At 32.2% G+C, this 27,636-nt stretch overlaps 1 protein-coding gene across 1 annotated transcript; it reads left to right on the top strand.

The window, feature by feature from the left end:
• Positions 1-27,462, top strand: LOC143075398 (uncharacterized). The gene is made up of 17 exons (XM_076250790.1): positions 1-171; positions 2,694-2,896; positions 4,162-4,272; positions 5,004-5,123; positions 5,820-5,989; positions 6,496-7,404; positions 7,985-8,132; positions 11,324-12,621; positions 12,969-14,127; positions 15,164-15,284; positions 16,649-16,817; positions 17,404-17,569; positions 18,278-19,581; positions 20,428-21,915; positions 22,901-23,978; positions 24,772-25,075; positions 26,184-27,462. The coding sequence occupies exons 2-16, from the start codon at positions 2,701-2,703 to the stop codon at positions 25,038-25,040; spliced, it is 8,706 nt and encodes a 2,901-aa protein (XP_076106905.1). The 5' UTR covers positions 1-171; positions 2,694-2,700; the 3' UTR covers positions 25,041-25,075; positions 26,184-27,462.
• The last annotated feature ends 174 nt before the right edge of the window (positions 27,463-27,636 follow it).

Here is a 27,636-nt window from a genome sequence, read left to right as displayed (position 1 = left end):
TGTCATGGTTGAAATCTCTCAATGAAAGTCTATTTTTAGAAAGCAGCATTGAATTTTCAATACACCCAAGAGTTGATCCAAACATTAGTGTTTTAGGGAATACCCTTAATCGAAACGGGAGGGACGAATTAGCAGTTTCAAGGATATGCATTAAACCACCGGTATTCACAGGTAAGGGACATATGCCGGATTCGGGTGGCTATCTGTCTGACATGTGTTGTTTAATGTAAACAGGTAAATGCATGCACCCAAAACAGGAGAGCACTAATATGTCAAATAAAAACATTATTTCATGTATATTATCAAGTCCTTATAAAATCTTGTAATTTCGACGAATGAGATTTTAATAAATTGATGTAAGCCAGAACCAGATTCATTAGTTCAATGATTCCAAACAAGCATTTGCAAAATGACTGGTTTTCTGTAAAAATACCTTTATGCAATTGGTACAATAAATTAAAAAAAATGTTTTGAAAATATTTATTTTTATTTTACAATTATTGTCTGTGAATCTTTAGGGTTAAGGGCATGATACAGTTTTTAAGTGGAAAGGGGTTATAAATATAAGTTGCAATAAATTGTGACCCAATCCACTATAAATACATATGTTTAAATTATGATACAATTTAAATTTTTACTTTATAATAAAAAAATATACTTCTATTTTCTTCTTTTCGGGATAGTTGGGTCAAAATGTAGACATTTCATTTTCTTTGACATTTCTATATTTTTGTCAACTTTTTTTTGTGACAAAAGAAAAACATGAGCAGATTTCAATGATCTTTGTAAATTCTTCACCAGTAAATGTTCTAAATTTGTGTAACTATTTTTTGGAAATATTTATTTATTATAAGTTATTATATGTGCTCAAAATCTTAACAATATATTGTCAATAGGCTATTTGCCAATTCCTGTAATTGACCCTGTAATTAGAGATCCCTAAAAAAGTTGTCTCCCTTATGAGGGACATTAATTTTTATTTACAATTGAGAGCTAGCAGAAAGAAAAAATCTACCTGTGCGTAATGTGAGTAATTTATAAGGTTTTCAAATCTTTTGATAACATAAATTTATTGTTTAACTAAATACTTTTGACATCAGAAATTATTTTTCGTGACAAATTAGTTAAACAGCGGATACATCACTTTTAATTCATCATAATTTGCATTGGTTGAAGCCCATTTTGTTCGGTATGGAACCAGTTTATGATTCACAAAGGGAAGTAATTTGTTTAAAAAGTGTGTAATAACAGAATTAAATCAGTTATTGGCAAATGGACTATTGGCACCCAATTTTTGTTATGTTTAGAGTTTTCCTTAGCAAAGCTAGTATCAGAGACATATATATGTCTCTGCTAGTATATATAGACTTAATTTCCATGTCTATATTTGAGGAGCAGGGGTATAATTTATGACCTTTGCTCACAGTACCTTTTTTTTGGTGGTTTACAAATAAAAAAAATCACAGAATTTATTTTGGAAACAGTTAGCTCTGCATATCTATACTATTAAACGAGAAGACCTCATTTTTGGTGTCGCTTCTCCTCCTTTCACAAGAAATTAATCATCATGCCTCTGTGTCCTATAGGTAACATGAATAGTCGCATTTGTCATCCATTCTTATGATCATTAAGTTTGGGTTATTTTGGGATAAAAAACGAAAAAGAATGCGTCCGGATATTTTCCCGTCATTGGACAAAACTTTAAGTCAGATTAGACTTCCGGTTTGTGTTTTTCTGTACTTGGAACATACAAAGACTATGAAATAAAGTATATAAATTTGCTTTCTGCTATCATTTTGAGTTCTAGCATGTATCATCCTAGCTTAACGTTTTTCAGTTTGGGTTTATTTGGGAGGAAAACGAAAATGAATAATATTTGCCAATTACTATCAATTAGTTTACAGTGGTGGATCCAGAACTTTTCATAAGGGAGGGGGGCGTTGACTGACATAAAAGGGGGGGGGGTACTCTCATGCTTCCCCATATAATGAACAATCTTTTTTCAACGAAATGGGGGGCAAAAAAATGTGCCCAGTCCCTAAGTACCTTTGAATTTTGATACCTCTCCTGAAATTTTCCAGTCAGTATATTTTTTTTACAGTTTACATACGCTCTATTTCCCCGCGATTTTGTTATAATTTACTATAAATTCCAATGGTTGTCTTGGGGGGGGGGGGGGGGGGACTCTTTACTATTCATGACGTTCACTGATGTATATATAAATATAAGTACCTTAAGTTTGACTTTTGATACCTCTCCTGAAATTCTCTGTATTGAGTAATTAAAGTATATATGCATGTTCATAGAGTACAGAAAAACAGAAGGTATAAAAATCTGTATTTGGAAAATAAGAGGAGGGCAAAAAAATGTGCCCAGTCCCTAAGTACCTTTGCATTTTGATACCTCTCCTGAAATTCTCCAGTCAGTATATTTTTTTTTACAGTTTACATACGCTCTATTTCCCCGCGATTTCGCGGGTGTGTTCTAGTGTTATATAAAAAATAAAAAAAATAATAAAAAAATTACTTTTTATAACAGGTTAAACAGAAAAATAACTTTTGATATAATGCATGATATGGGTATAAAACTGTTTTTTTTTTAAATTTACGTTAAATACATGTATCACTGATGCAATGCATTCATTGATAATATTTTTTACATTTTTATATTTCTGAATTTCAATGTATATCCAGAAAGAAGATGCTGAAAACACTGTTAGTTTTGGCATGCCTTTTGGTATTAGGAAGCACCCAGGTTACTATTCAGCAGCAGACATGTACAGATTCATCACAGAAAGCAACAATAAAGGCTGGAGCTGATGCTTTAGTGGGTGGACTGTTTAGTATGCACTATGAGGGGACTGGTGGCTATGGATGTGGCAGTTCTACCTTAAACAGTAAGTATATGTATACATAATGATTCTGACAGTTAAAAAACACATTTGATGGAGGTTTTTGATGTATATTTCGTTGTTTTTTATTTATTATACCACCAAATCATGGTACGTCACATCCGTCACATATGGTTGTATACAACATTTGTACAAAAGTAGGTCGAAAAAAAATATTCCCTTGAATTTGACAGTTGAAGGTAATTAATCTTTCATTTTATTGCAGTAAAACATTTCTGTGTCATAAACATAATATGTCTTGGGTATTTCAAAACACCATTATTTTTTATTTGGGATTCCTAACGAATATTTTGTAATCTTGAGGTTACATGGGGACTAAACCTTGTACACAGATAAGATAAGGGGAGGAATTTGATTGGTTAAGTTCCAATGATGATTATTTTCTTATATGCAATTAAATTTCATGTGAAATTTTTTCTATAGTACTGGACAGGATAAAACTTTACTCATGCCAAGTATTTCTTTATTTGAAACAAAGATAAATTCTGCACATTTATTTGAAAAGTGCAAATTTAACAAAGACTAATAGGGGAAATCAATGGTGGTATTACATCTTATATTGTCGATAAAACAGTCTTAAGTACCATTTATAGTATATTATATTCATGTGCAAGGCAGATGCTATCAAACAGGGGCACTATTCACAAAAAATGATCATCTTCAAAAATATTAATTACTTACATGAACAAGTATTGTTTCTATTTTTAGACATTTTTGGGATATGTTTCATAGGGCTGTGACTCAAGCAAGAATTAATCTTCTACAGAAATATTCATGACTTACATTTAACAAGAATGTATCTTTTTAGATTATTTTTGTGATTTGTTTCACAGGATTGTTACTCAGACTGTTGTTACTTTCAATCTTCAGATATATCCTTGTTTGAAAAAATAAATAAAATACAAAAAGGTGCATAATTTTAGTTGAGTATAGAAACAATCCAACAATTGTACAACTTACCAAAAAGTATAAGGAAACATTACACCTATCAATTCACTTTAGATGTAATTACTTGCAGAATTTTGAGATGAATTATCTCCCTTTTTTGGAAATTGTGATTTTGTAGCAAAATAGGAAAGACATTCTCTCAATATTAGAAGCACTAGTATCTACCTTTATATGGTAGAAAAATCATCACTAAAGTGTGTTTTTAAATTTTGTTATGCATGTATAATTGATTGCTCTATATATACATGAATATGATATGATATATGTTTACAATATTTAAAAGTTACCATTTCTATTCATAGACATGCAAGCATATGAAGCAGTTCGCTGGGCTATTGACAGATTAAATAAGAAAAATGAAGAGCTTAATGGTGAATTTCTCACTGACAGCTATATACCTGGTATTACATTAGGTAAGATTGTTGGTATGCAGAAAATAGTGGGTGGAGGACATATTTTTGTGCATTTTTTACTAGGAATTTTTAAACCTAATTTGAATACTCACAAAATTTTGTGTAATTGGATTCTTGAACTTTTCTAAACAGAGAAAATATATATCATGCAAAAATCTTCTGAATGTTATTAAGTTAGCTACTCTCCAATTTTTCCTAAAATTATCAGATGACTCATTAAAGGAGCTAATGCCCTCAATGATGATGTATTTCTTCCCATTTTTGTGTTTTTGACAATACTGGTAATCCAAAACTGTAATTGTGCACAGTAAAAAAGATAATCAAGTAAAGATGTAATTTAAAAACAAAAAACAATACTTGAATAGTAGAAAAGCAAAGAAATCATTTATGGAGTTATTGCCCTTGAATTTTTTTTTTGTGCATTTATGGATATTTTCTTGAAAACTATAAAACATAAAGATACAAACTGAAAATGACAAAATATACCAACAAGTTAAACCTTCAAATAGGTCCACTTTTCAAAATTGTAAATGAACTCCTTACAGTTGATATATTGAACTTAAATGGCAGTACATTTGATCATTGTCATGTATAATAACAGCAGTTTTGTGATTTTCATCTTACAAACTTTAAATTTGATGTTAATTGTAGATTTTCAATTGTTTTTAAATTTTACACATCATTTTTTGTTCTCCATATTAATAGAGAAAACTCTCTTTTTTTATTTCCAGGAATGTTGTCACGTGATTATTGTGACAGGAAGTACCAAGCTGTCAGTGATGCACAGGAACTCTTCCCACAGTTCTTATCTGAATCTAATGATTGTTCTACGGATAATGAAATAATACTTGGTGAGAATTTATATCAATGTTTTTCCCTTGTCAAACAGGTGATGATCTCATAATCAAATAAGAATAGTGCACAATCAATTTAGAGTAGCTCATGCTATAATATATATGTCCAATAAACTATTTCTGAAAGATATTATTATATCCAATAAACTATTTCTGGGAGAAATTGACCTACTGCGTCAACATACTGCTGGTTTTTAAATTGAATCTAATAATGTGATCTTAGTACAAATAATGTGTTTGTTTTTACAGATAAACATTGTGGTTCACAGTCAATTTTCACAATTTTGTAGTTCAAATGAAAATGAAATTAATTCAAGATTGAATAAAACTCTGATGTAGAGGTCCTCTATCAATTTTTAATCAACCTTATGCCTTCATCTCAAAAAATGTTTTTACTTATAATTAATAGCAAGTCATAAACAATTCAGTATTCTTAAAATGAAATCTCATCAATGACAAATTGTATGTACCAAAAAGAACTGTAATATCGTAACTATTGTAAAAGTTTGTATTTTTCATGCTTGATGGAAAAAAACAAAAAATTTAGTGCCAATTTTAACCCATTCAATGCAAATATTCTTCTTTGATAGTTTAGATTTTGATGAAAAATTACCATAATTTACATTAAATTATAATCATGTAATTGCGGAACCTTATCCTGACTAATCCACTAACATGTTGTATTCTTTTCAGGTCTGATTGGTGCTACTACAAGTTCTGTGACAGAAGAAGTCAGTACTAAATTCTCTGCCAAGTTTAAAGTTCCATTGGTGTCTTATTCATCAACAGCTTCTAGTCTCAGTGATACCACCATGCACCCTTACTTCATGAGGACAATTTCCCCAGATGGACCCCTGATGGAAGTAAGTAATTAACATAAAGTGAAATATTTGAAAGGGATATATTTTTTTTTAAAACAGATGGAGCGGTTTATGTTTATGGTAGATTAATAGGCAACTAGAGCAAAATAAAAACAAGCCTCTACAACTTATTGAAATGTTTCACTTTTTAAATTTTCTGTTTGCACATAGATTCTTTAATGCAACTTTTGTACAGACTCCTGTTTGATCAATATGACATGAAATTATGATCCAAGTACCTTTTTGGGACCCCTGGTAGTATGCAGCTAGGGCTGATTTCCATTAGTCCTCTTATTGCTTTGACTTTCATGAATTCCAGAACTCTTTGAATAAGGCTTTATAAATGCAACCAAACTTGCACACATTCATAGATCAGCAAGACGCAAAAACGCTATTTTGTTTTTTTATTTGCACAAGATACAAATAAAATCAGTTTTCAACAAATTTCAACATCAAGAAATTAAATAAAAGATGAAGAAAAGCTAATTTATTGGTTGTTTATTTTTCAGGCATTAATCAGAGTTTTACAAGAGTTGAAATGGAGTTTTGTCAACGTTGTTTATACAGATGATACTTTTGGTAGAAGTTCGTACAATGAGATCCGTACACGTCTAGTTGCTGCTGGTATCTGCTTAACACAAGGCGTGGAAGTGTCATCTACTGACACTTCAAATACCGCAATGGATAATTTGTTACGTAAACTCACAGGGTCAGAATCTGTAGGTAACATCTATTTAGGAGCATCACAAATTGCTGAGAGTTTGCTGAACAGAGCTGAATCCTATCCTGATGCTGGTAAACTACAGTGGATTTTCACAGATAGTTTAACATTGTCCAGTTCTTTTACTGGAAAGAAGTATCCAAGAGGTGTTATATCTGTTCTTCCTGGTTCTAGAAAGATCACAGAGTTTGAAGATCATTGGATTAGAATCAATGCTACTACTCCATCCTCCGAGAACCCTTGGTATAAAGATTGGTTTATGACAGAGTTTGATTGTTCCCTGCCAGGCACTACCAACCCACCCCACAACACTAAACAACCTTGTAAAATTCCAACTGAAAATGAACGCCGTTTTGCCTTCGTACAGGACCAGTTTGTGGAACCAGCTGTTCATGCTGTGTACACCTATGCCAATGCGTTGAGACGTGCACATGTGACCAAGTGTGGGGGAGTTGCTGGAATGTGCAATAACCTGAAATCCATGACGACAGAAGATTTTTATCAAAATTACTTAAAAAACACTGATTTCACTTACTCAAGGGTGGAAAGGGTCGAAAGTATGGCGTCTGCTCAGTTAGAGCCGTATAATGCACCTGCTAAAGTGAAGTTTGATAGTCATGGTGACCTGACTGATTACAGCTTTGAGATATACAGTTTCAATGATTACAGTACAACTGGTACTTACAAGTTTGAAAAGGTCAGTCATTATAGTGCATGTAATATTTTATTTCAAACAAAAAAAAAAGATTTTTGATACTTTAGATAATTTCTACTTTCAATTTATATTACAATACTTTACATATTTTATAGTTTGAGAATATCTGAGAAAAGCAGCTGCTGAATAAAAGAAGTTTAAGTTACAATAAGAATAAGATTAACTACAGCTGTAAATGCAAGAAAATAAGTGAGGACTTAAAAAACTAAGGAATGAAAAAGGACTAAAAACAGTAAATGAATTAGGACTTGAAAATGTTGAAAAAAAAACATGATTCATTCAAATATAAAGCTCAAATGAAAGAAAGGACTTTTTCTAAAAGAAATTGAAGCCGTGAAAATGACAGAAACCCATCAACATACAAATGTTTAAGACATAACTGTTTGTAAAAAATATATTTTTTATTTTTTTTTAAAACTAAATTAATTGACGTACATGTATAATCTATATATATGCATGAAATGTTTGCCACTGGACATATGTTAAACTTAATCCATTTATTGTAAATAATTTTATTCTCTACACTATATAACAATTTTCTTGATATAATCGAATATTTAAGGTTGGAACATTCTACAATGGAAGACTAGAAGTTGTAAATACCAAGTTCATTATGTATAATACAGCTAGAGACGCAAGATTATCATCTCCACCTCCTTCTCCTTGTCCTACATCTCCATGTGCTCCATGTTTAGGAGCAACTTCTGACAGTAAGTTGAAAATTATTCTATCAGAGAGATATATGTTGCCTTGTTTTGGTGGAATTTAGGTGAAGGCCACCCAATACCGAATAGCTTAAAATTCTAGTGACCAATATTTCTGATAGAATTTGAAATTATTCCGAGCATAATTCTCAGAAAATATGTTTTCATTCAATCAATTTATGACTTTTGAACAGCTGTAATCTAATATTGCCTAAATCAGAAACAATTTATAGATACACTGTTGTAAGTGTGACAGGATTGCTTCCCTTAGAACATGTGGTAGATACTTAGTCAGTCATAAGGGTTTAAGCTAAGATTGTATAGCAGGGATTTTGCCATCAGTAAAAAGCAGATATTCCTTGGTTTCTATTCAGAAAGCTTATTCATAAATCTTTTATTTATAGTAGCAAAAAAAATATACATATAAATGTAATTTAAGTTTAAGGAACTTACTCCTAATATTGTTGGTTTTAAAAATAGAATAAAACAATATCAGTCATATGAATATTATATTGCAAAGAAAAATAATAATGTTGATGTATATGAAAAATTTTGGACCCCATTACAATATATATATATTTCCACTAGAGTATGATATTAATCTGCGAGCAAATTTATTATTCATACCTGCCAACTTTTCAAAATGCCCATGGGGGTTTTACGTGCAAGATGGCTCTTATAGTCCTACAAAACCTTCAAGGGGGCCTTCAAATATATTTTAATGTTGTTTTTTGGCTTCTTTATACTTTTACAAGTCTATAGCCATTGTAAAATTAATTGTTTTGTTTAAAATTATGGACAAAATTGCACTTTCAAAATTTCCATTTGGGAGCCTCCATGGGGGAAATCCCCCAAAAATAGTGACAGTTGGCAGGTATGATTATTATTTTTTGTTCATACTTTGATACATATAATTATAAACAATAATTATGTACATAAGTAAGTAATGTATGTGTGTATGTAAGTAAGAATTGTATGTGTGTATGAGAGAAACTGAAAGTGAATGCAAGTGGTTCTCATTTCTTTTTTCTTTTTACCTCTTTACATAGGTATTTCCTGATGTATATCTTTTCATAAATTTTTACCCTTTCTTTTTTTTCTTATTTCTTAATTACTTTCAGTGTGTTTTAAAGTTTATCTTAGTTATTTAACTTTATTTTATTTAAATATTTTATTTTTTTCTTGGGAGTTAAAATTTAATAAAATCATTTAAACATTTATTGCATTAAAAAAGGGAGGGAAGAGAGAAGAAAAAGAAAAAAGAAATGAAATTACTCTTGATTTATAATCTTTGTTTGATTCCTAAAAATCCAAAACTAAATAATATATCATTTATGAAGAATTGTTTATTTTTTGTTTGTTATATTAGACATTTATGTTGAACCATCTTTATATTTGTTAGCATTTAACTTGCATGTATTTATACCGGTACATTATATATATTTTTAATGAATATTACTAATAACTGCTAACTCCTGTATATATAAATATCATTACTAATGTTAACGAGGCCGGGATAAGGTACTGGTAATCGATGTTTTAAACTAACAAATCTTAGCTCAGTTGGTTAACACGCTGCCTTGTAACACAGAGGTCGCTGGTTTGAGTCCCGGTGGAGACAAGCAATTTTGTAATGAAATTCATGCAATCCGGTTACATAAGGTTGAAATATTGCATTTACTTGAATAGAAATTACTTGGTTGGTTCATGTTAAGATTCTGACATTGATTAATTTATGATATATTCATTTCTTATTTCGTTCCAGATGTAGATTTATTTATTTTGTATGGCATTACTTTTCATGGAGTAAATAAAATTTGTTTTTATATTTGTGTCAATATTCTGCATGCAAGCTGTTTAAAAATTGTAATTCATTGAACACTTTTTAAAAATTCAATCACATGTTTGCACAAAATCAGTGGTATATATATAAGAGAGTAGATAGTACTTCATGAATAATAATGAAACCAGTCAGTTATACAGGGCTCACGCTACCAGGCGACTTGGGCGAAGAAGTCGCCTTCCCGACCGTCACTTCGCTTTCCCCGACCCCCAAAAGCGAAAACAAGTCGCCCTGTTCTTGACGATAGTCGCTTTCAGTCGCTTCCGTCATCGGACATTTTCAATTTTTACCAAGTTGATGAAACATCATTTTTTTACTGATAATTAAAGAAATTCAGACATAAACGATTCATTATCTTTAGAAAAGAGGTTTAAGCATTGTCTTCGCAGTGTGTAGCAGGTTATTTGATAAAAATACAACTTTTTATCACTTCGTGCATTTCGGTAAGTTCCGGTGCTTGTTACTCGAAAACGTACATCAACCTAAATTTCGGCGTCAAAATAAGTTTGTTACTTCATTAAACGTGATAAAAGTTGCCTCCAGTAAATGTTTAATCCATTTATTGCATTAAAACCGTCATGTTCCTTTCCAAATAACTTGTCAAACATCGTTTATTTTTGTAAATTTTCTTGCATTCGTCCGCCATTGACCGATTTCTAAACTACGGATCTGAACCGGACCAGCTATGACCGAAATCCGTACTTTTACAATAATTACTACGGACGCAAGGATGGAACAGCTGACAGAAAAATATTGATCCCAAAGGGGAAAATTACGCATTCCACACGCATTAAGAGACTTTTGGTTACATCTAATTGATTGGTGTATATAATTCCCTATATTTTTTATGGATTGTTTCAAACTATTGATTAAAGTTGCTTAACTCTGAGACTATTATACTAATATCAATATATTATGGCCCAGCTTAATAACTTTTATATTTTTTTTTATGAGAAACACTGAATTTCATACACAAGATAATTTTTAATTAAATTGTAATTGATATATTATAATTTCTTTACATTTTTTAAAATAAATTTTTTTTTTTAGTGCTAGATATTTAGTTGGTAGTTTCTCACAAGAACCTTAGAAAAACTTAAACAACTTTTAATTTCAAATGTTACTTTAATTGTAATTTTTTACTCATATGAATTGAACAACATAAAAAGAACATTATTTACATATGGCCCTTTATACTATTGTAAAATCCAAACATTGTAGTGCACCCGCGCGAATGAGCACTTCTCTTTCAAATCTCACCACTTCTCCCTATCAGTTTCAAAAAGAGAAGTCACTTCTCCCTATAATTCTGAAGTAGTGTGAGCCCTGTTATATGTACATATTTTCTTTGTAGGTTTATATATGTATCTTCATGGTGATGTCATTATGAATGGTGTATACCCTGTCCATATGGGCGGCAAAGAACCATTGTCATGTGGAGACCTCTATAAAAATGGTGCCATGTTAGTGGAAGCCATGAGGTGGACCATTTCTCAAGCCAATAGTCAAAATTTATTGAGAGGAGTAACACTGGGAGGTTTGGCTTTAGATGATTGTTTTTCATCTTTAAAAAGTATCCATGAAGTTACAGCCATACGTCGTCACAACATGGCAATTATGGATGCAAGTGGAAATGACCTTGATCCAGATTCAATTGATGGTTACCATGGTGGCTATCTGACAGGACTAGTCCTCCCTCTTGCTAAACTGATAAACACCATAAAACGTCCGCAGATTGCCATCAACCCAACAAGTACAGATAGTGGAGAATATCCATACTTGATACACATGCTTTATGGCGTTGATAAACTAATAGAAGCTTATATCCTTATGTTGAAGAAAGTTGGGTGGAACTATGTTCAAGCTGTATATGATCCAGATGATTTCGCAATGTCATTTGTAAGCAAGTTCAAAGAAATGGCAGGAAAGCATGGTATCTGCGTTGTGGCATCATATGAATTCTCAACCGGCATGACAGGAAATGACATGGTTGAAAAGCTACGAAAACATTCCACGGTTCATCCTGTTTTAACAATAAGTATGGAACCTCAAATAAATAAAATATTAGGCAGTCTGAAATCCCAAAATGCCAGCGATCAGTTTAATATGCTTACCATCATTCTAGGCCAATCGTCTGACAACTTTGCAGGATATCAAGATGTTGCCATGGGAACAATAAATATCAAATATCGTATGCCTGATATAGCTGCCTTCCGTCAATATTTATCAAACTTAACCCCAAACACTGCCGGCAGTGTGAATCCATGGTTTACACAGTGGTATGAAACATTGTTTAATTGTTCACTGGACACGAGCAATATGAGACAATACACGTCAGTTTGTAATAGGAACACAAACGTTGGATCAGCTCCAGGTCTTTTTTATCACAGCTCTGTCACTTCAGCTATCTACGGCATTTACGCTTTTGTTTTTGGCCTACATGGAACATTGCTTGAAATGTGTGGACAAAATTATAATGGCCTCTGCGCTAACTACAGAAATGGTGCCAACAAGGGAGATAAGCTGGTTGAAAAGATAAAGTCTGCTGTATTTAATGTAGATGGGTTGACTAATATTCAGTTCAGCAATGGCGAAATCAACTTCCCATTGGAATATTACTACTGGAGTGGTCCTACTTCTGCCTGGATAAAAGTAAGATCATAAAATATACTACAGATAAACTTTTATTCATAAGCTTCTTCCATTGATATTTTAATTTTTTATTTTTTGATACTGGATAAATTTCTTTTAATGGAATCTAATAGTATCTCAATTTTTTTCTAGAGATATGGTATTTTTTTTAATCATTTTCAGATGTGGACAAATATGTGGTCTCAGACAGAAACACCATTTATTGTAAAAACTGCATTGGTGGTAGACTGTACAGTAGGGGTAATGGTATGTTAAATACATTTACTTGCACAGTGATCAAAATAGGAAGCTGTATTTATTTATTACAAGAAGTAAAATTATCCTTTATTTCCAATTATGTATTGTAGGTTGGAGATTTTAATCCTTCTGGAGGTACATTTTCATTCAGTGAGAATGATGTCCAGTTATATGGCAACAGGAAAACAAGTCAGGTGACCTCATCTTGTCCAATGGTATGTACACAGTGTCTCTATACCTTCCAAGAACAACAATACATGTATGTAGAAGGAGATCTTCTCATTCCCGCTATATTTGACATCCATTATAAAGGAAGTGGACCATTGAATTGTGGAAATATTAGAGTGAGAAATGGTTTTCTGAACTCAGAAGCATTTGCATATGCATTAGAATATATAAACAGCGGCAATTCAGCAATTAAATTAAATGGCGTAAAATTAGGTGGTGTCGGTTTTGATGGTTGTATGAATCCTCTCCGAGCTAATGCTATTGTGAGTGCATTCCATTCTCAATGGTTTAGGAATGATGATGGTAGTACTAAATTTGCCTTAGAAAAGTCGGTTGGTTGGATGTTATATGACAGTGAGACCACCATTGACGTGAGTGAAAGTTTAGGTAACTTTAACATACCTATCATAACACCTGCTGCTACATCTCATGTCCTAGATGATAAAACCATGTTTAAAACTTTCTTCCGTACGATCCCATCAGATGGTAACGTAACAAGAGCCATGGCACAGTTGGCCAAAGAGCTGAATTTTGATTACATCATTACTTTAAATGCTCCTAACAAAGAAAGCAGAGACGCAAAGGAACAATTTAGGAAATATGCTAAAGCGCAAGGAATTTGCATTGCGTCATCTTATGAATTTGTCACTGATGGGACAATGGACACTTTAATGGAATACATCGCTGATTCATCAACTAGAATTGTTGCAGTGTTTACCTACCCTGATCAATATGTTGAAGAACTCCTCATGGCAAAGAGTCGTAAACCAGAAGTGGCTAATCTGATCTTCATGGCTAATCATCCATGGTCCACTCCCGTTATAAAACATACTGCTCTAAGATTTGCAGACAGGTCACTAATGTTTGGATCATCAGCATATACAACAAAACTCACAAAGTTTAGAGATTATCTAGCAGGGAAGCAGTCCTATCCACACAACCCCTGGTACAATGAGTTCTACCAGGCATTCTATGAGTGTAGTCTGGGAACAGCATGGCAGTACCAGTCTAACTGTTATCCTCTTAGATCTCTTATTGGAGGTAGGTTTGTGATACTTGTACATATGAAAAGAAAGATGTGGTATGATTGACAATGAGACAACTCTTAACAAGAGACCAAATGACACATCAATTAACAACTATAAGTCACAGTAGAGCTTTCTACAATGAGCAAAGCCCATACCCCATAGTCAACTATAAAAGGCCTTGATTTTGTCTTTTGAGGAGAATGAAAATCTTGTTTTTCGAAATAAATAGATCTGTTCTGATGCCTCTCATATGTCAGTTAAGTTATAGAATGTTCTTCAGTTTTGTAAATCAATGAGAAAGCATGGTTTACAAAAACTTCTGCTTTAGTCATGTTAGTTTCTAGTATAAAGCATCATTTCCAAATAACATGTTTAAACACACTAGATGTTCACAAAATGATATGTTTCTCGTTTCTTATTTTTTTATATAGATTAGACCGTTGGTTTCCTGTTTGAATGGTTTTACACTAGTAATTTTTGGGCCCTTTATCATTGTTTATAGCTTGTTCTGTTTGAGCCAAGGCGCTGTGTTGAAGGCCGTACCTTGACCTATAATGGTTTACTTTTATAAATTGTTAATTGGATGGAGAGTTGTCTCATTGGCACTCATACCACATCTTCCTATACCTATGAACACAAGATTCATTACTCATTAAAAGGCATCTTGATCAGAAGCAGTAAATTTCCACAAATTATAACATATGAAATTTAGAATAATCAATGTTTGCTGTACATTGAAAGGAAAAGGAAATTTCAGTGTCCGCGTTCGAATTCAGATTCAGGCTTTTATAGTCTTTCTCTCATCATTTACAAAAGTGACCATGCCAGTTAATACTTGCTATGTGATAGTCAGTTCCTTAATAAAATCTTGACGAAAGTAAGTGGTCTCTCAGCGGTTCTGTTTAACAACTAAAAAATGATAAAAAGTGTGAAATATATTGAAAACACATTCAATCAAATGAAATAGCATCAAACAATATGTGTATAATATTCATGAAAATAACATTTTACCAGCCGTATTCAATGTGTTGTCTTAAATATATTTCCAGACAAGTTTGTTGAGGACATAACAACTTTACCTACGATCACAGCTGTCATGGCCTATGCTGAAGCTATTAATAGAGTCCTTATAGAAAAATGTGGACAAAATTACACTGGTATCTGTTCAAAGTAAGTAATTCTAGTCCTTTATAGATGTCTTCTTGTATAGTTCTTTAATTTTCCCTGGTGTGAAAGAAAGATCATTAAAACAAATATGAACCGATAAAAAACCCACCATAGAGAGAAAAATTTCATTAGAATATATATACATCATGTTTTGTTAAACAAACCTACATGTAGCACAAAACAAGGCTGGTTATTATAAAGTGATCAAATAGCAACAGATCAAATTCTCCTAAAATTTTAATTTCTGTACAAATATATTTCAAATTTGATCATGTTGATGCCGTATTAATACATTATAACATATAATATATTAACTACCAGTACTTTTGTACTTCTTTAAATTATACTTTATATGTACTAGAAAACACCTGCAAAATCGTGGGCATTTAGAGCTTGGTTGAAAGTAAGTTAACAGTTGTAGGATGAGTTTTTGTAAAAGATTTTATGTCTGGAGAATTTCGGAAAAGGTTTCAAACTGAGTCATAGGCACTTGGAAACAGGACAATTATTTTAAGCCCTCTCCCTTTTTGCCACAGTCAGTTATATTTTTGCTTTCTGATAAATTCCATGATTTTTTGCATTTCTGTATACTATGAATATACTGCTATATTATATAGAGAGTCTCTATTATAGGATTATAATCATAGTGTACATGCAGAATAATGCGAAAATAATTGTCCTGTCCCCCAGTTATTATGAAAATTATGTTTAGAGAGGGGAGTAAGAGGTGGGTATTTAAATAGAAAAATGCAAAATAAAATTGTCATTTAACGATGAACAAACAATTAAAAATTTATTGCATGTTGATCTTTTTATCGATTTAAAGAAACACTGTGAATAACAAACCTTTTTCACGGCTGCACCTGAAATAAAAAGTGGCAAAACGCATTGCACAAAAATAACCCTTTACCCCCTCTTTTAAAGTTAAAAATCTGAAGTTTTGGGTATGACTAAAAAGTCTGTCTGATGACAGAAACAATATCCGGATGCCTTTTTCATTTTTTCTCCCAAAATAACCCAAACTGAATAATCATAAGAATGGATGAATCATGCCATTATGCATGGTACCCATAGGACACAATGATTAATTTATTGTGGAAGGAAGAGAAGCGACACACAAAATGAGGTCTTCTTGTTTAACAGTATAGATAAATGAACCAGGCCTTTGTGGTCATAAAACTGGACTTAGAACTCAAATTACAAAATTTGTGTTCGTAACATCAAATCTCTTATTTTGATTTGTTGATTTCTGAGTCTGAGTACAATAATTTTGCTTGACATTTTTATGATTGCAAGGCTTTATTTTAATCATGTTATATTTGCTACTTATTCAGTATATAAATTTGAACATTTTTTTTCATTGGTAGATATTTTAGTGATGATGATACACTTCTCCGACTTATGGCTCACCTAGATGCACTTAGTTTTCATGATGTCATAGATCAGATGTTTTACTTCATAGAAAGAGAATCTAACCAGAACCTGACTATTTATAGACTTGATTCTGTATCGTCGTCAGTGTCTAACTTCTATAATGTAAGCATCTATTTACCTGGCATATTTATTAAATTGAAAGAAAGATATAATTGGGAACAAGAACACTAGCAGTGTAGGAGCCAGTATTGGCTAGAGGTGGCATTATTATTGTTTTATGATATGTTCTCCTCCAGAAAAATCAACCAAACACTTGCCACTGGACATTAAAAACAATTAATTGTCCTACCAGCAAGTTATTAATTTGCAAATGGTTAAAAATCATACTAAAAATTCATTGGATTATTACTAATAGTTATTGCAACAGTTGAAATACATACTGCATGAGTCTCAGGGTGCACAAGATGCTGTATAAGTTTAAATGATAAATTGAAAATAGGCTGTTAAAGGGGATTATAGAAATTGTTACCATTGTTTACCTTGATCAGACGAACAAGATAAAAACCTATGACGAGTAGATATTCTTTAACAGATAATGATGTTCACTAAATATTCATAACAAATGGAGTGTGAAAAATCATTTGTATGCTTGTATGAAGTGAAAATTTGTTAACCAATAGTGGTTAAACCTTTATTTGGCACTACTTCTACTATATTTAAATGTAAATAACCTGATTTTTATTACTAGGAAGGAACAGTAAAACAGGATAGCATAAGTCTAAGAGACAAGGAAGATTTGAAGAATGAGTATTTGACCATTCCAGCCACATGTACTGGCGATTGTTCTAGCTGTTTGAATCTAGGCGATGGTACAGAACAGTTGACATACCTTACAGGGGATATCATGCTTGTTGGTAAGGAAATTTATGCGTAAAAGTAGGCATATGTGTAAAAGTAGATATATGTGTACAAGTAGGCATATGTGTAAAGTAGATATATGTGTACAAATAGGCATCTGTGTACAAGTAGATATATGTGTCCAAGTAGACATATGTGTCCAAGTAGACATATGTGTTAAAGTAGATATATGTGTACAAGTAGACATATGTGTAAAAGTAGATATATGTGTACATTAGTAGGCATATGTGTAAAAGTAAACATATATGTAGAAGTAGGCATTTTATATGTATAGGGCATGTTTGCTAATGTGACAACTATCCTCCAAAAGACAAGAATGTAGATCTGTACATGTCATTGTACAAGCTTCAAAGATGAGATTTACCAATACTTTTATAGTCCTGAGCATGCATGAAATATTTGCCACTAGTCATAAGGCAACCAACATTCAATCAGACCTTTTATGAATAACTTTAATATATGAGGTTTGCTCATTATTGAAGGCTTTATAGTGACAAACAGTTGTTAAAAGGAAAATTACGGAAACATATTTGTCAATTTTAACTAAAAAGTTGAATGTTTTTATTCTAAAAAATCTTTTATATCAAAAGACAAACAATGTTATCATATTTTTTAATTCTTAAACCTTTTCATCTCGAAAGAATAAAAAAAATTTCATTGAGAAAATTTAATAGCAGTTTCATTATATACATAAATATTTTCAGGTCTATTTGATATTCACAAGGCTGGCAAGACACCCTACACTTGTGGTGAAATAAATAATAAACATGGACTTCAACTCTTAGAGGCTTTCCAGTATGCTGTAGAATATGTAAACGATAAACGTGGTATTTTTGCCAATATTCTAGAAGGTGTGAAAATTGGCTACGTGACACTGGATGTATGTCAAAGTCCAACAAGGGCAGGTAACATGATTGCCAATATCCACAGTAAAAATATTGAACTTAAAAATGGCAATAATGTTATTAATCCATCGAGATTTGATATGTATGTCGGACCAATGGACAGTGCGACTTCCATACGAGTAGCTGATGTTCTGAATGCCTTAGGAATACCGCAGATCAGTTACGGAGCAACATCACTTGAATTAAGAGACTCGCTGAAGTACCGTTACTTTTTACGAACTGTCCCAGCAGATGATAAACAAGCAAGAGCAATAATTTCATACCTAAAAATGTTTGATTTGCGAAATGTTCAGGTTATTCATACATTCAACACTGTTGGAGATTTTGGACGTGAAGAATTTAGTCGTTTGGCATATCTCAATCGTATATGTATTTCACAGAATATTACCATTGGCCAAGATGGAGAAGTGTCTGAAGCAGAGGCAACTAAAGCACTCAATCAACTTAATAATTTTACAGATGCAACCATTGTTATATTGTTTGTTGATGATCCAGTTCCACTTTTGAAAGTCATTGAAAGGTCACAAGATATTAGAAACAAATTTGCCTTCATTGGAACAGACAAATGGGGACAAGATCCTGAAATATGGGAAGGACTAGATAATATAATGCGGGAAAAACGTGCAATAGCTTTTGATGTTGAAACTGCAGATCTGCGGCTGTTTGACCAGTACTTGGAGTATAAAACGCCGGAAACATATACCAACAATCCATGGTTTAAAGACTATTATGAATACTTATATGGATGTTCAGTAGATCGTATTAATTCACCCAATCCATGTCCAACCAAACTGAATGGTCTTCCGAGAGCTAATAAGTATATCCAAGATCCTTATGTATTATATGTTGTCAATGCAGTTTTCTCTGCAGCCCTTGGTGCACATGATGCTTTGGTAAAATCTTGCAGAGCTGATTATGGTGGTGTGTGCAATATTTTTGTAACCAGTGGACAGAGAAGACAAATGATTTTAGATGGTGCTAAGAAGGCAAGGTTTACAGATGCCACTAAGCAGCCATTTTACTTTACCTCAGGAGGAGAGAGTGATAGAGGGTACCATATCTGGGAACCAATGCAACAGGGTCAGACATACGTTTTAGAAGATGTGAGTATATAGAAATCTTAAAAGATTATGAAATGATAAAATTACTGAATATAAAAAAAGGAGGTGAAAAATACCAAACGAATATTTAAAACTAAATAAGAAAAATATCTAACTATGATAAATGGCAAAAAAGAAATTTGACAAAAAGACAATAATTCCACAAAACACTACATAGAAAACTATAACTCAGCAACCCAAACCCCAGCAAAAAGGGGGTTTGAACCTAGGTACTCTGAAAGGGTAAATAGATCCTGCGCCATTAGTGGCATGAGTGGCACAAAAATGATAAACAATACGAGTGAACTCATATGCTCTGTAAGGGTTAGCAGATCCTGCTTCTCTAGTTCTACCATAAACATGATAAAACATGTTATTAATTATGGAACATACAATTTTTATGATAAGTCTCATTATTGATGTACAATATTTATACATGTCAGTGACTGGAAATTTGTTAAAAAGACTAAATTAACCAAGAATGGAACCAGAAGTTTAATGGTAATCATATATTAAAAAATTAGCTAGTTAAAAAAGAGATTTGTTTAAAAATTTGATATTTTATAAATGATATTCTTCTGAATTTAATCAATTGCATACTAGTAGCCAGGGGGGTTCAGACGTAACCCCCCTTGAAATCAAATAAGCACTGTTAAAGTCAATGTTTTGTTCAAATTGTGACTGTTAAAGTCGAGTTCATGAGTCCAACGAACCCCCCCCCCCCCCCTTGGAAATTCCTGGCTACAGGCCTGAATTGTATATATAAACAATGCTTAGAATAATAATTGTTTATTTGTCCTCAAGCATGCTTATTGAAATAGATTATACATTAACCTATTTATATTTCAGGTTGGTAGTTATAACGACAGCCATTATCTAAAAGTTGATGCTACTCATGACCTTCAGTGGACCTCTGTGTGTGATACACGAGAAACATGTAAATGTGTCTTCCCAGACTATCAGCCATCACGCTACATGTTGAAAGAATCATCAAATGACCTTAATCTTGTGTACATTTCTGACATCCATGCAGCTGACCCTTACAATAGTTTTGCTTGTGGACCTATAGATACAGCTTCTAACTTTCAGAACTTAATGGCATTTTATTATGCTATGGATTTAGTTAACCAAAATATAGACAATAGATATCCAGCTACGTTGAAATTAGGAGGAATAGCCCTAGATACCTGCTCATCTGCAAGTAGAATTGGACAAGATTTGTACAGTTTGTTGAGTGGTGAAGGAATTTGTGGAACAGGAAATGAAGGTCAAGTTATCTCCCCTTCAACTGTAATTGTACATCTGGCTAAAAATAGTGCAAATGCAATTGCCACAAGCAGCATTCTGTCCCCTCTGAAGATGACATCCATGAGTCAAAGTGCTACATCTGTTGAACTAAGTTCTGATTTGCATGACTATTTCTTACGAACCGTACCACCAGATAATATTCAAGCCATTGCAATGGTAGAGGTCATACAGCGGTTTGGCTGGGATTACATTTCTGCTGTATACACTGATAATGCATATGGGCGAGCAGCTAAACAAACACTTTTAGAATCTGCACAAAAGACGAGTCCCAGAACATGCGTCTCTCAAGCCATAGCTATGCCTGTAGATGCAACATTAGAGCAGGCCAAGTCAATAATAGATGATTTGAACCAAAGAGTTGGTGCAAGGGTCGTTGTCTTATTCGTAACTGGTGCACATGCCCGTTTACTTCTCCAAGCTGCAACAGAACGTCAGCTGACTAACAGATTTATTTGGCTTGGTAGCGACACCTGGGCAAACAGTGAATCAATCGTGAAAGATTATGAGTACACAGCAGCTGGGGCCATAACCATTCAAATAAATTCTCATGAAATTGAAAACTTTAAAACTTATCTGAAATCGCTGACACTTCGGGACCATAAAGGAATTCCTGATGATTGGTTTGAAGAAATTTATCAAAAATTACATCAGTGTAGAATTTTAAACAGTGCTGTTAGCCAATCATATTCTACCATATGTACTGGTGATGAACAGATCACTGATGACATGGTCCCACAAGATCCGTATGTACTTCATACTATCATCTCTGTATTCATGGTGGCGCAGGGATTGAGTAGGATCGACGAATGTACATCATCCTCTCTCAGTTTGTCCGCTTGTTTGACGCTACAGGCCAAAAAGAATGATCTTATCTACAATGCTATTAAGAATGCCGATTATAATGTACTTCCCCAGTACATCAAGGATCCGTTTACATTCCAGTTCACAACAGAGGGGTATGGTGATGTGGGATACAATATCTTGAACTATAGAAGGAACCAAGTCACTGCTAAGTTTGAATATGAAAAGGTAAAAATAACTTTAAGGTGTTACTAAATATCTTGACTAAAATTAATTTGGCTCGTTTAATTTTCATAAAATTTTGAACGAACATTTACTTTGCCTCTGACAAAAAGATAAATTTTTTAACAAAGTTTAATCATGTAGATTCCATAGAAAATGTACTATTTCAGAGTTACCTCTCAAGAATTTACAACCAAATAAATATATACTGTAGAAACATTAATTTCCGTTGGGTTAAAATTTCGTGGTTTTGTCTCTCTGTCATGTCTGTAAGATTTTATGGGGATTTAATTTCGTGGTTTCCTTAAACTGGAAGTGGTTTTATATGGAAGTTAAATTTTCGTGGGGGTTTTAATTTCGTGGATATATTCTTTCCACGAAATAAATGAAATTAAATCCTCCACGAAAATTTCTGCTTTTACAGTATATGAAGAGAAAGGACATTTAAATATGCATGAATTGCATACAAACGTATCAAATAGATTATTCAGAGATATACCGTATGTGCATATTAAATAACAACACAACTGGAACAGACTATATACAGTTTTCCTATCAGTAAACCTTTTGTCTTTTTTGTTTATACATGTATAACCATTTGATAATTGGAGTAATTAAAAGTAGGAAAACTAGGATGTAACCATTTCTATCATTGAGAAGCTTAATATTTCCTTAACAATTGAATGCCATGAAAACTTTCAGATGATATTTACAGAGTTATCTCCCTGTAGTTTTATGTACTACCTTTAATATACATTTTTATTTATGAATCAATTATTCAATTATAGACTTGCAAGATAAAAAAAGGTCAAAGTGACCAAAATAATTGATAATGTAAACACAAATAGTGAAAATACCTTCAATTGTTTTAAAATTTGTTAAATTCATTATTTGGATTTAGATGTCAATTCTGATCTTTTACAAAAAGATTATGTTGGTTCCAAATTCTGTGTTGACACACTTTTAAGCATTTATTTTTTTTTTATTTCAGCTTGGTACCTACCAACAGTCTTTGAATATCGATAGAGCAAAATATTATGGCTTTAGTTTTGTCGATTCTCGTAATATACCAACATCTAGTTGTCCAGTTGGAGTGACCTGTCGATGCTTGAACAGTGACGGCACAGTAGAAGAAATAAAACGTACTGGTGTTTCTGGAATATCCTATTACCAGTTAGAGAATGGCCAATATGTTGATGCACAAACTGGACAGATTGTTAAAGTGGAAGGAGAACCTGATATTGATGATAGATTCCGTGACATCTGGGGAATTATTGTTGCTACATTGGCGGGAATTGGTGTCTTCACATCTCTGTGCCTATTCATCTATTTGCTTGTCGTTTATCCAAATAAGAGTGGTACATCTGTTTTAGGTTATATGTTGATATTTGGTATCATTCTTCTGTATGCGTTAATATTTCTTTTTATTGCCCATGCAACAAGAGAACTTTGCGCCATGAGAAAATTCTTATTAGGTGTTTGTTATTGTCTGTGCTATTCTTCATTGTTTGTTAAAATCGTAGATTGTTGGCGTTGTAAGGGCTATGCTGAAGACAAAGAAATTAAATATGAGAAACTTGGACATCCATTAGGATTATTTGTGTGCACCATTCTCCTTGTTTTAGTCCAGGTGATGATAAACGCTGAATGGATGATATTAGAGAAACCAGAAATAGAGAAAATACTGTACAATAATTTCATATGGCCTCGTTGTACACCCAACGATTTCTACGACGAAGGTCTCATACTGTCTCTCGTGTATGTCATGTTTCTCATTCTATTAACAATATTTTTCGGTATAGCTTCACTAAGTAATCCAAAGAATCATTATGAAGCTAGGTGGATCTGTGGTATAGCAGTTCTAAGTGTTCCAGTGTGGGTGATATTCGCAATAGTGGCTATCCTAGGTCCCATAAGGATGGGGGATGCTGCCATCTCAATAGGCTTGCTGCTGAATGCCACTATCATGCTGTTCCTGGGTCCTATGAGGAAGTTGTACCTTCTGAACAAACATCAAGAAAGTCTGGAAGAAGAAGATATGAAACGATTGGATAGTCAAGGATTAGGAAGTAAGTTATGGAGTAACACTACATCAATTTTTTTTTTCAATGTGCATTTATGGAACGTGTAATGATTTTCATGTGTAGGGACGTTTTCATTGAATTTAGTTTCTCTGGGTATTTTTTTTTTATAGAAAGTGGATAATATTATGTTGGGTTGTATCCTCAAATTTTTGTTTTTTGTGAGGATTTGGTTAAAATGTTCACTATTAAATCAACTGAACTAATAATATAAAAATACAAAAATTGATAGGTTGAATTTTGACATTGTGTCTTCAAAAGATTAGGAAAAAGTTAAGTCATGTGCCAAATGAATATGCACATCATACATTAAGACCACTGAAGCGGTTATCAGTTTAAGTGTCAATATGTCTAAGAATCATGCAGTCGTGAAAACATGAAAAACAAATACCCACTCAATTTGTATAAAGGTGCACAAATATAACATTTAGTTCCTTTTCCGGTTCTGATAATTCAAGATATGATTTGATTGAAATGCACTACTAGAAATAACTATTTAGGGGAGCTAACTCCGTAATTTGCTATCATTCTATGCAAACAATATCTAGAGATTTCTTGAATTACTATAAACATGCAGAAAAAAGACCTACCATTTCTAATTCAGGTATAGGTTAACTTCAAAATTAAGATGTTTAGGTTGGTAGATTTTTCAGCCATGTTTTTGAAATTTTTCTAAATTGCCTGATTCTTACAAAGACAGCTGGCACTTAAAGAATATGATGATTACCCAGAATATTATACTTAAAATAGCTTTGAATAATAATTCTGTCTTGTATTGTAGTTGATTATGCCTCCATGTACGATAGACAGTACGATAACAGTCCAAGATTAACCGAGGGACAAAGTTACTATGAAGCTAATATGCAATCTGGTTACGAAGCTAACGGTCAATCAGAAGGTGGTCAGAGTTACCGATATGAGGAACAGTCAGGAGGAGGAGGCGGCTACAGTTTTGAGGCAGAATCAGGGCCTGGTTATACCTTCGAGGCTTCGGCACAGTCTGGCTATGAGGAACAATCAGGTTATAATGAGCAGCGTACAAGCATCTGATGGAGCAGACGCATGTTGCTTAGGTGGTGAGAAAGGTATGCATGTTGCTTTGTTGTTAAAATGGGGAAGACAATTTTCTTTTGTTAGATTTGAAAGTTTGTCAAGCAATCTCACATTCTTCTTCATTTTTTACAATCGTAATAATAAATGATAACGAAAAAGGCAATCTAACCATCTGTTGGTTATTTTTTAGAGGGAAGTACTGAGGAATTTACTTTTTTGTTATTGGAAAACAAAAGCAATGCACAGCTGAATGTTGGACAATTCAAGCTGATAAATGGATAAAAAAAACTAATTCAATATAGGATTTTTATTGCTATTTTAAAGAAGCATTAAGTATATACATGTAACACTTTATTTGAGAAGCTGATCTATTTTGAAATGTTTTCACGGGAATCTTAATAAAGTAAGTATGCATTGCATGTTGGGGATGAAACTGTAAATTTGGTATGCTGTTAAAAGATGCTTTATTGGAATGACAGAAATTTTTTTATTTGAAGCATTACATTTGGTATGCCTGTAAAAGATGCTTTTTCTAAAATTTTATTTAAGATTTCTGCCTTTATTGGAATAACAGATGATCTATTTGTGTCCAGGAAAGTTGTGCAAGTTTTGGTTGATTGCTTGGATGCATAAGGGTTCTTTTTCATATTTTTTTTTTCAAAAGCTTTATTAAGAGGTATTGTGCATGTTTAAGAAAATAAACTGTTTTAATTTAAATATATAATGATATTGGTAGAATACAGATATGTTTTCTGGACTTATTGGTTTTATAAGCTCTTTAACATTTGTATATATTAGGTTTTGAATTTTCTTCTTTCATGATAATTTCAACAAAAGATTAGAAATTAGTTTCAAAATCACACCAAGATACTGTTCAGATTTGTAGAGGGATTTATAGAGAATATGAGTATTTTTATTATTGTACATAAAAATTACCATTAATTGTAAGATTTCCTAGGATTATTTATAAAGTAAAATGGAATAAATGAAGTGGCTTTTCTTTCCTGATTTTTCCATTTCCAGTTCATTTCACTTTATATATAACTTTGTTATGCAAAAGGCTTGTAATTAATACATGTACAACCATTGTTATATGTCATTAAAAGTTTATTTCTAATATTTAATTTTTTTTATTTTCAGTGATTTTAGCTATGCAGTACTGAGGATTAGCATAAAACTTTTGCTGCCGTAGTAAAAAAGAAGATTTTTCTACGTCTTTTAAGATTAGTGGTTTTGAAAATAATCTGTCACTAAAGACCATTCAATAAGTTACAAAATAATTACCTGGAATGAAACATTCTATAGTACTTCTGTTTTGTAATACCTTATTAGTTGGTAAAATTACTTTTCTTTTTACAAGATAAATGTTTCTTATATTGTTTTTTTATCTTTACATATAGTTCTAAATATTGAAAAAAAACTTTCTTTACACTTGTTTTTCCTTATCTATAAACATTCTTTGGGAAATTATTTAAGTCTTATATCTTATGTATAAATATTCTCATCAAGTATAAAAGGTGTACTAAGTTTTTATTATATGGATATATAATTTTGACTTCCTTAAAATAGTAAAATCTTGCCATTTCCATTTTCACATAATTTTATGGTGAAATTGGTAAATAAATACTGACATCAGAAGAAGAAAGTCAAACTGATGGTAGCAGAAAAAATTAAAACAAACAGCATTATGGAAAATATTATTGATTTATAAGTAATTTATATAAAGGTATTGAGGAAAATGGGATGAATGTGACATTGGTGAAATTCATTGCATTCAACCAATTCTCATTGATTTTATTGGCAGAAATAAATCATAAATTTCAATACTCAAAATAAATGTCACATTTATATGTATATACATATATCATGATGTATATGAACAAACTTTCAGGAAAAGCAATAGTATCAAAATAGAACTTAAAATTCTCACAAATAATCTGTACAGTACAAAATGTTAAGAAAAACAAGAGTTTGAATTGTGTGACACTTATGATTGTTTCATTTTGAACATGCATGTAATATTAAACAAACAACAATCAATGGATCTTTTATTTGTTTATGTAAACCTGAAATTATTCAAATGACTGGTAGGATACAGACTTTGTTTATATAAAATACTTGTATTACTCTTTGAAAATATTTTGAGTTATGCCCCTGTTATATGAAATCATGGATCTGCCCCGTAAATAAAATTGTCTCATAAATATCAACAACAAAAATTAAGGGAAAGACACATATAAAATATGTATGTTTGTTAATGCATAATAGCCATGTTTGTGATAATATTTTTTTTATATCAGTGCTTTATTTTGATAATGTATTTATATTCAATGTAAATGTTTATATATTTGTAAATATAAATAGTGATAAGTGTGGACATTCCAAATATGTGTTTAATAAAAAGATATGTAAAATTTGGTATTTACAGCATTATTTTCACACTTTTAGATTTTTCATATCATCCTATGTCATTTACACAGCAACTTGTCCCTAGAGAGCTACTGAAGCAAGTTGAACTCAATTTCTGTAAAATGGTGGCTCCAAGTAATATAATAACTTTATAACTTTTAAGAATTTTCAATCATATTTGAGA

This window comes from Mytilus galloprovincialis, chromosome 5 (genome assembly GCF_965363235.1).
Source record: "Mytilus galloprovincialis chromosome 5, xbMytGall1.hap1.1, whole genome shotgun sequence".
Classification (NCBI taxonomy): domain Eukaryota; kingdom Metazoa; phylum Mollusca; class Bivalvia; order Mytilida; family Mytilidae; genus Mytilus; species Mytilus galloprovincialis.
This window is presented reverse-complemented; position numbering and strand designations above follow the sequence as displayed.

Coding starts and splice junctions, on each gene's coding strand:
- LOC143075398 (XM_076250790.1), top strand. CDS start 2,701: ATGCTGAAAACACTGTTAGTTTTGGCATGCCTTTTGGTATTAGGAAGC. Junction 5,124..5,819: donor GGATAATGAAATAATACTTG/GTGAGAATTTAT, acceptor TATTCTTTTCAG/GTCTGATTGGTGCTACTACA. Junction 5,990..6,495: donor CAGATGGACCCCTGATGGAA/GTAAGTAATTAA, acceptor TTTATTTTTCAG/GCATTAATCAGAGTTTTACA.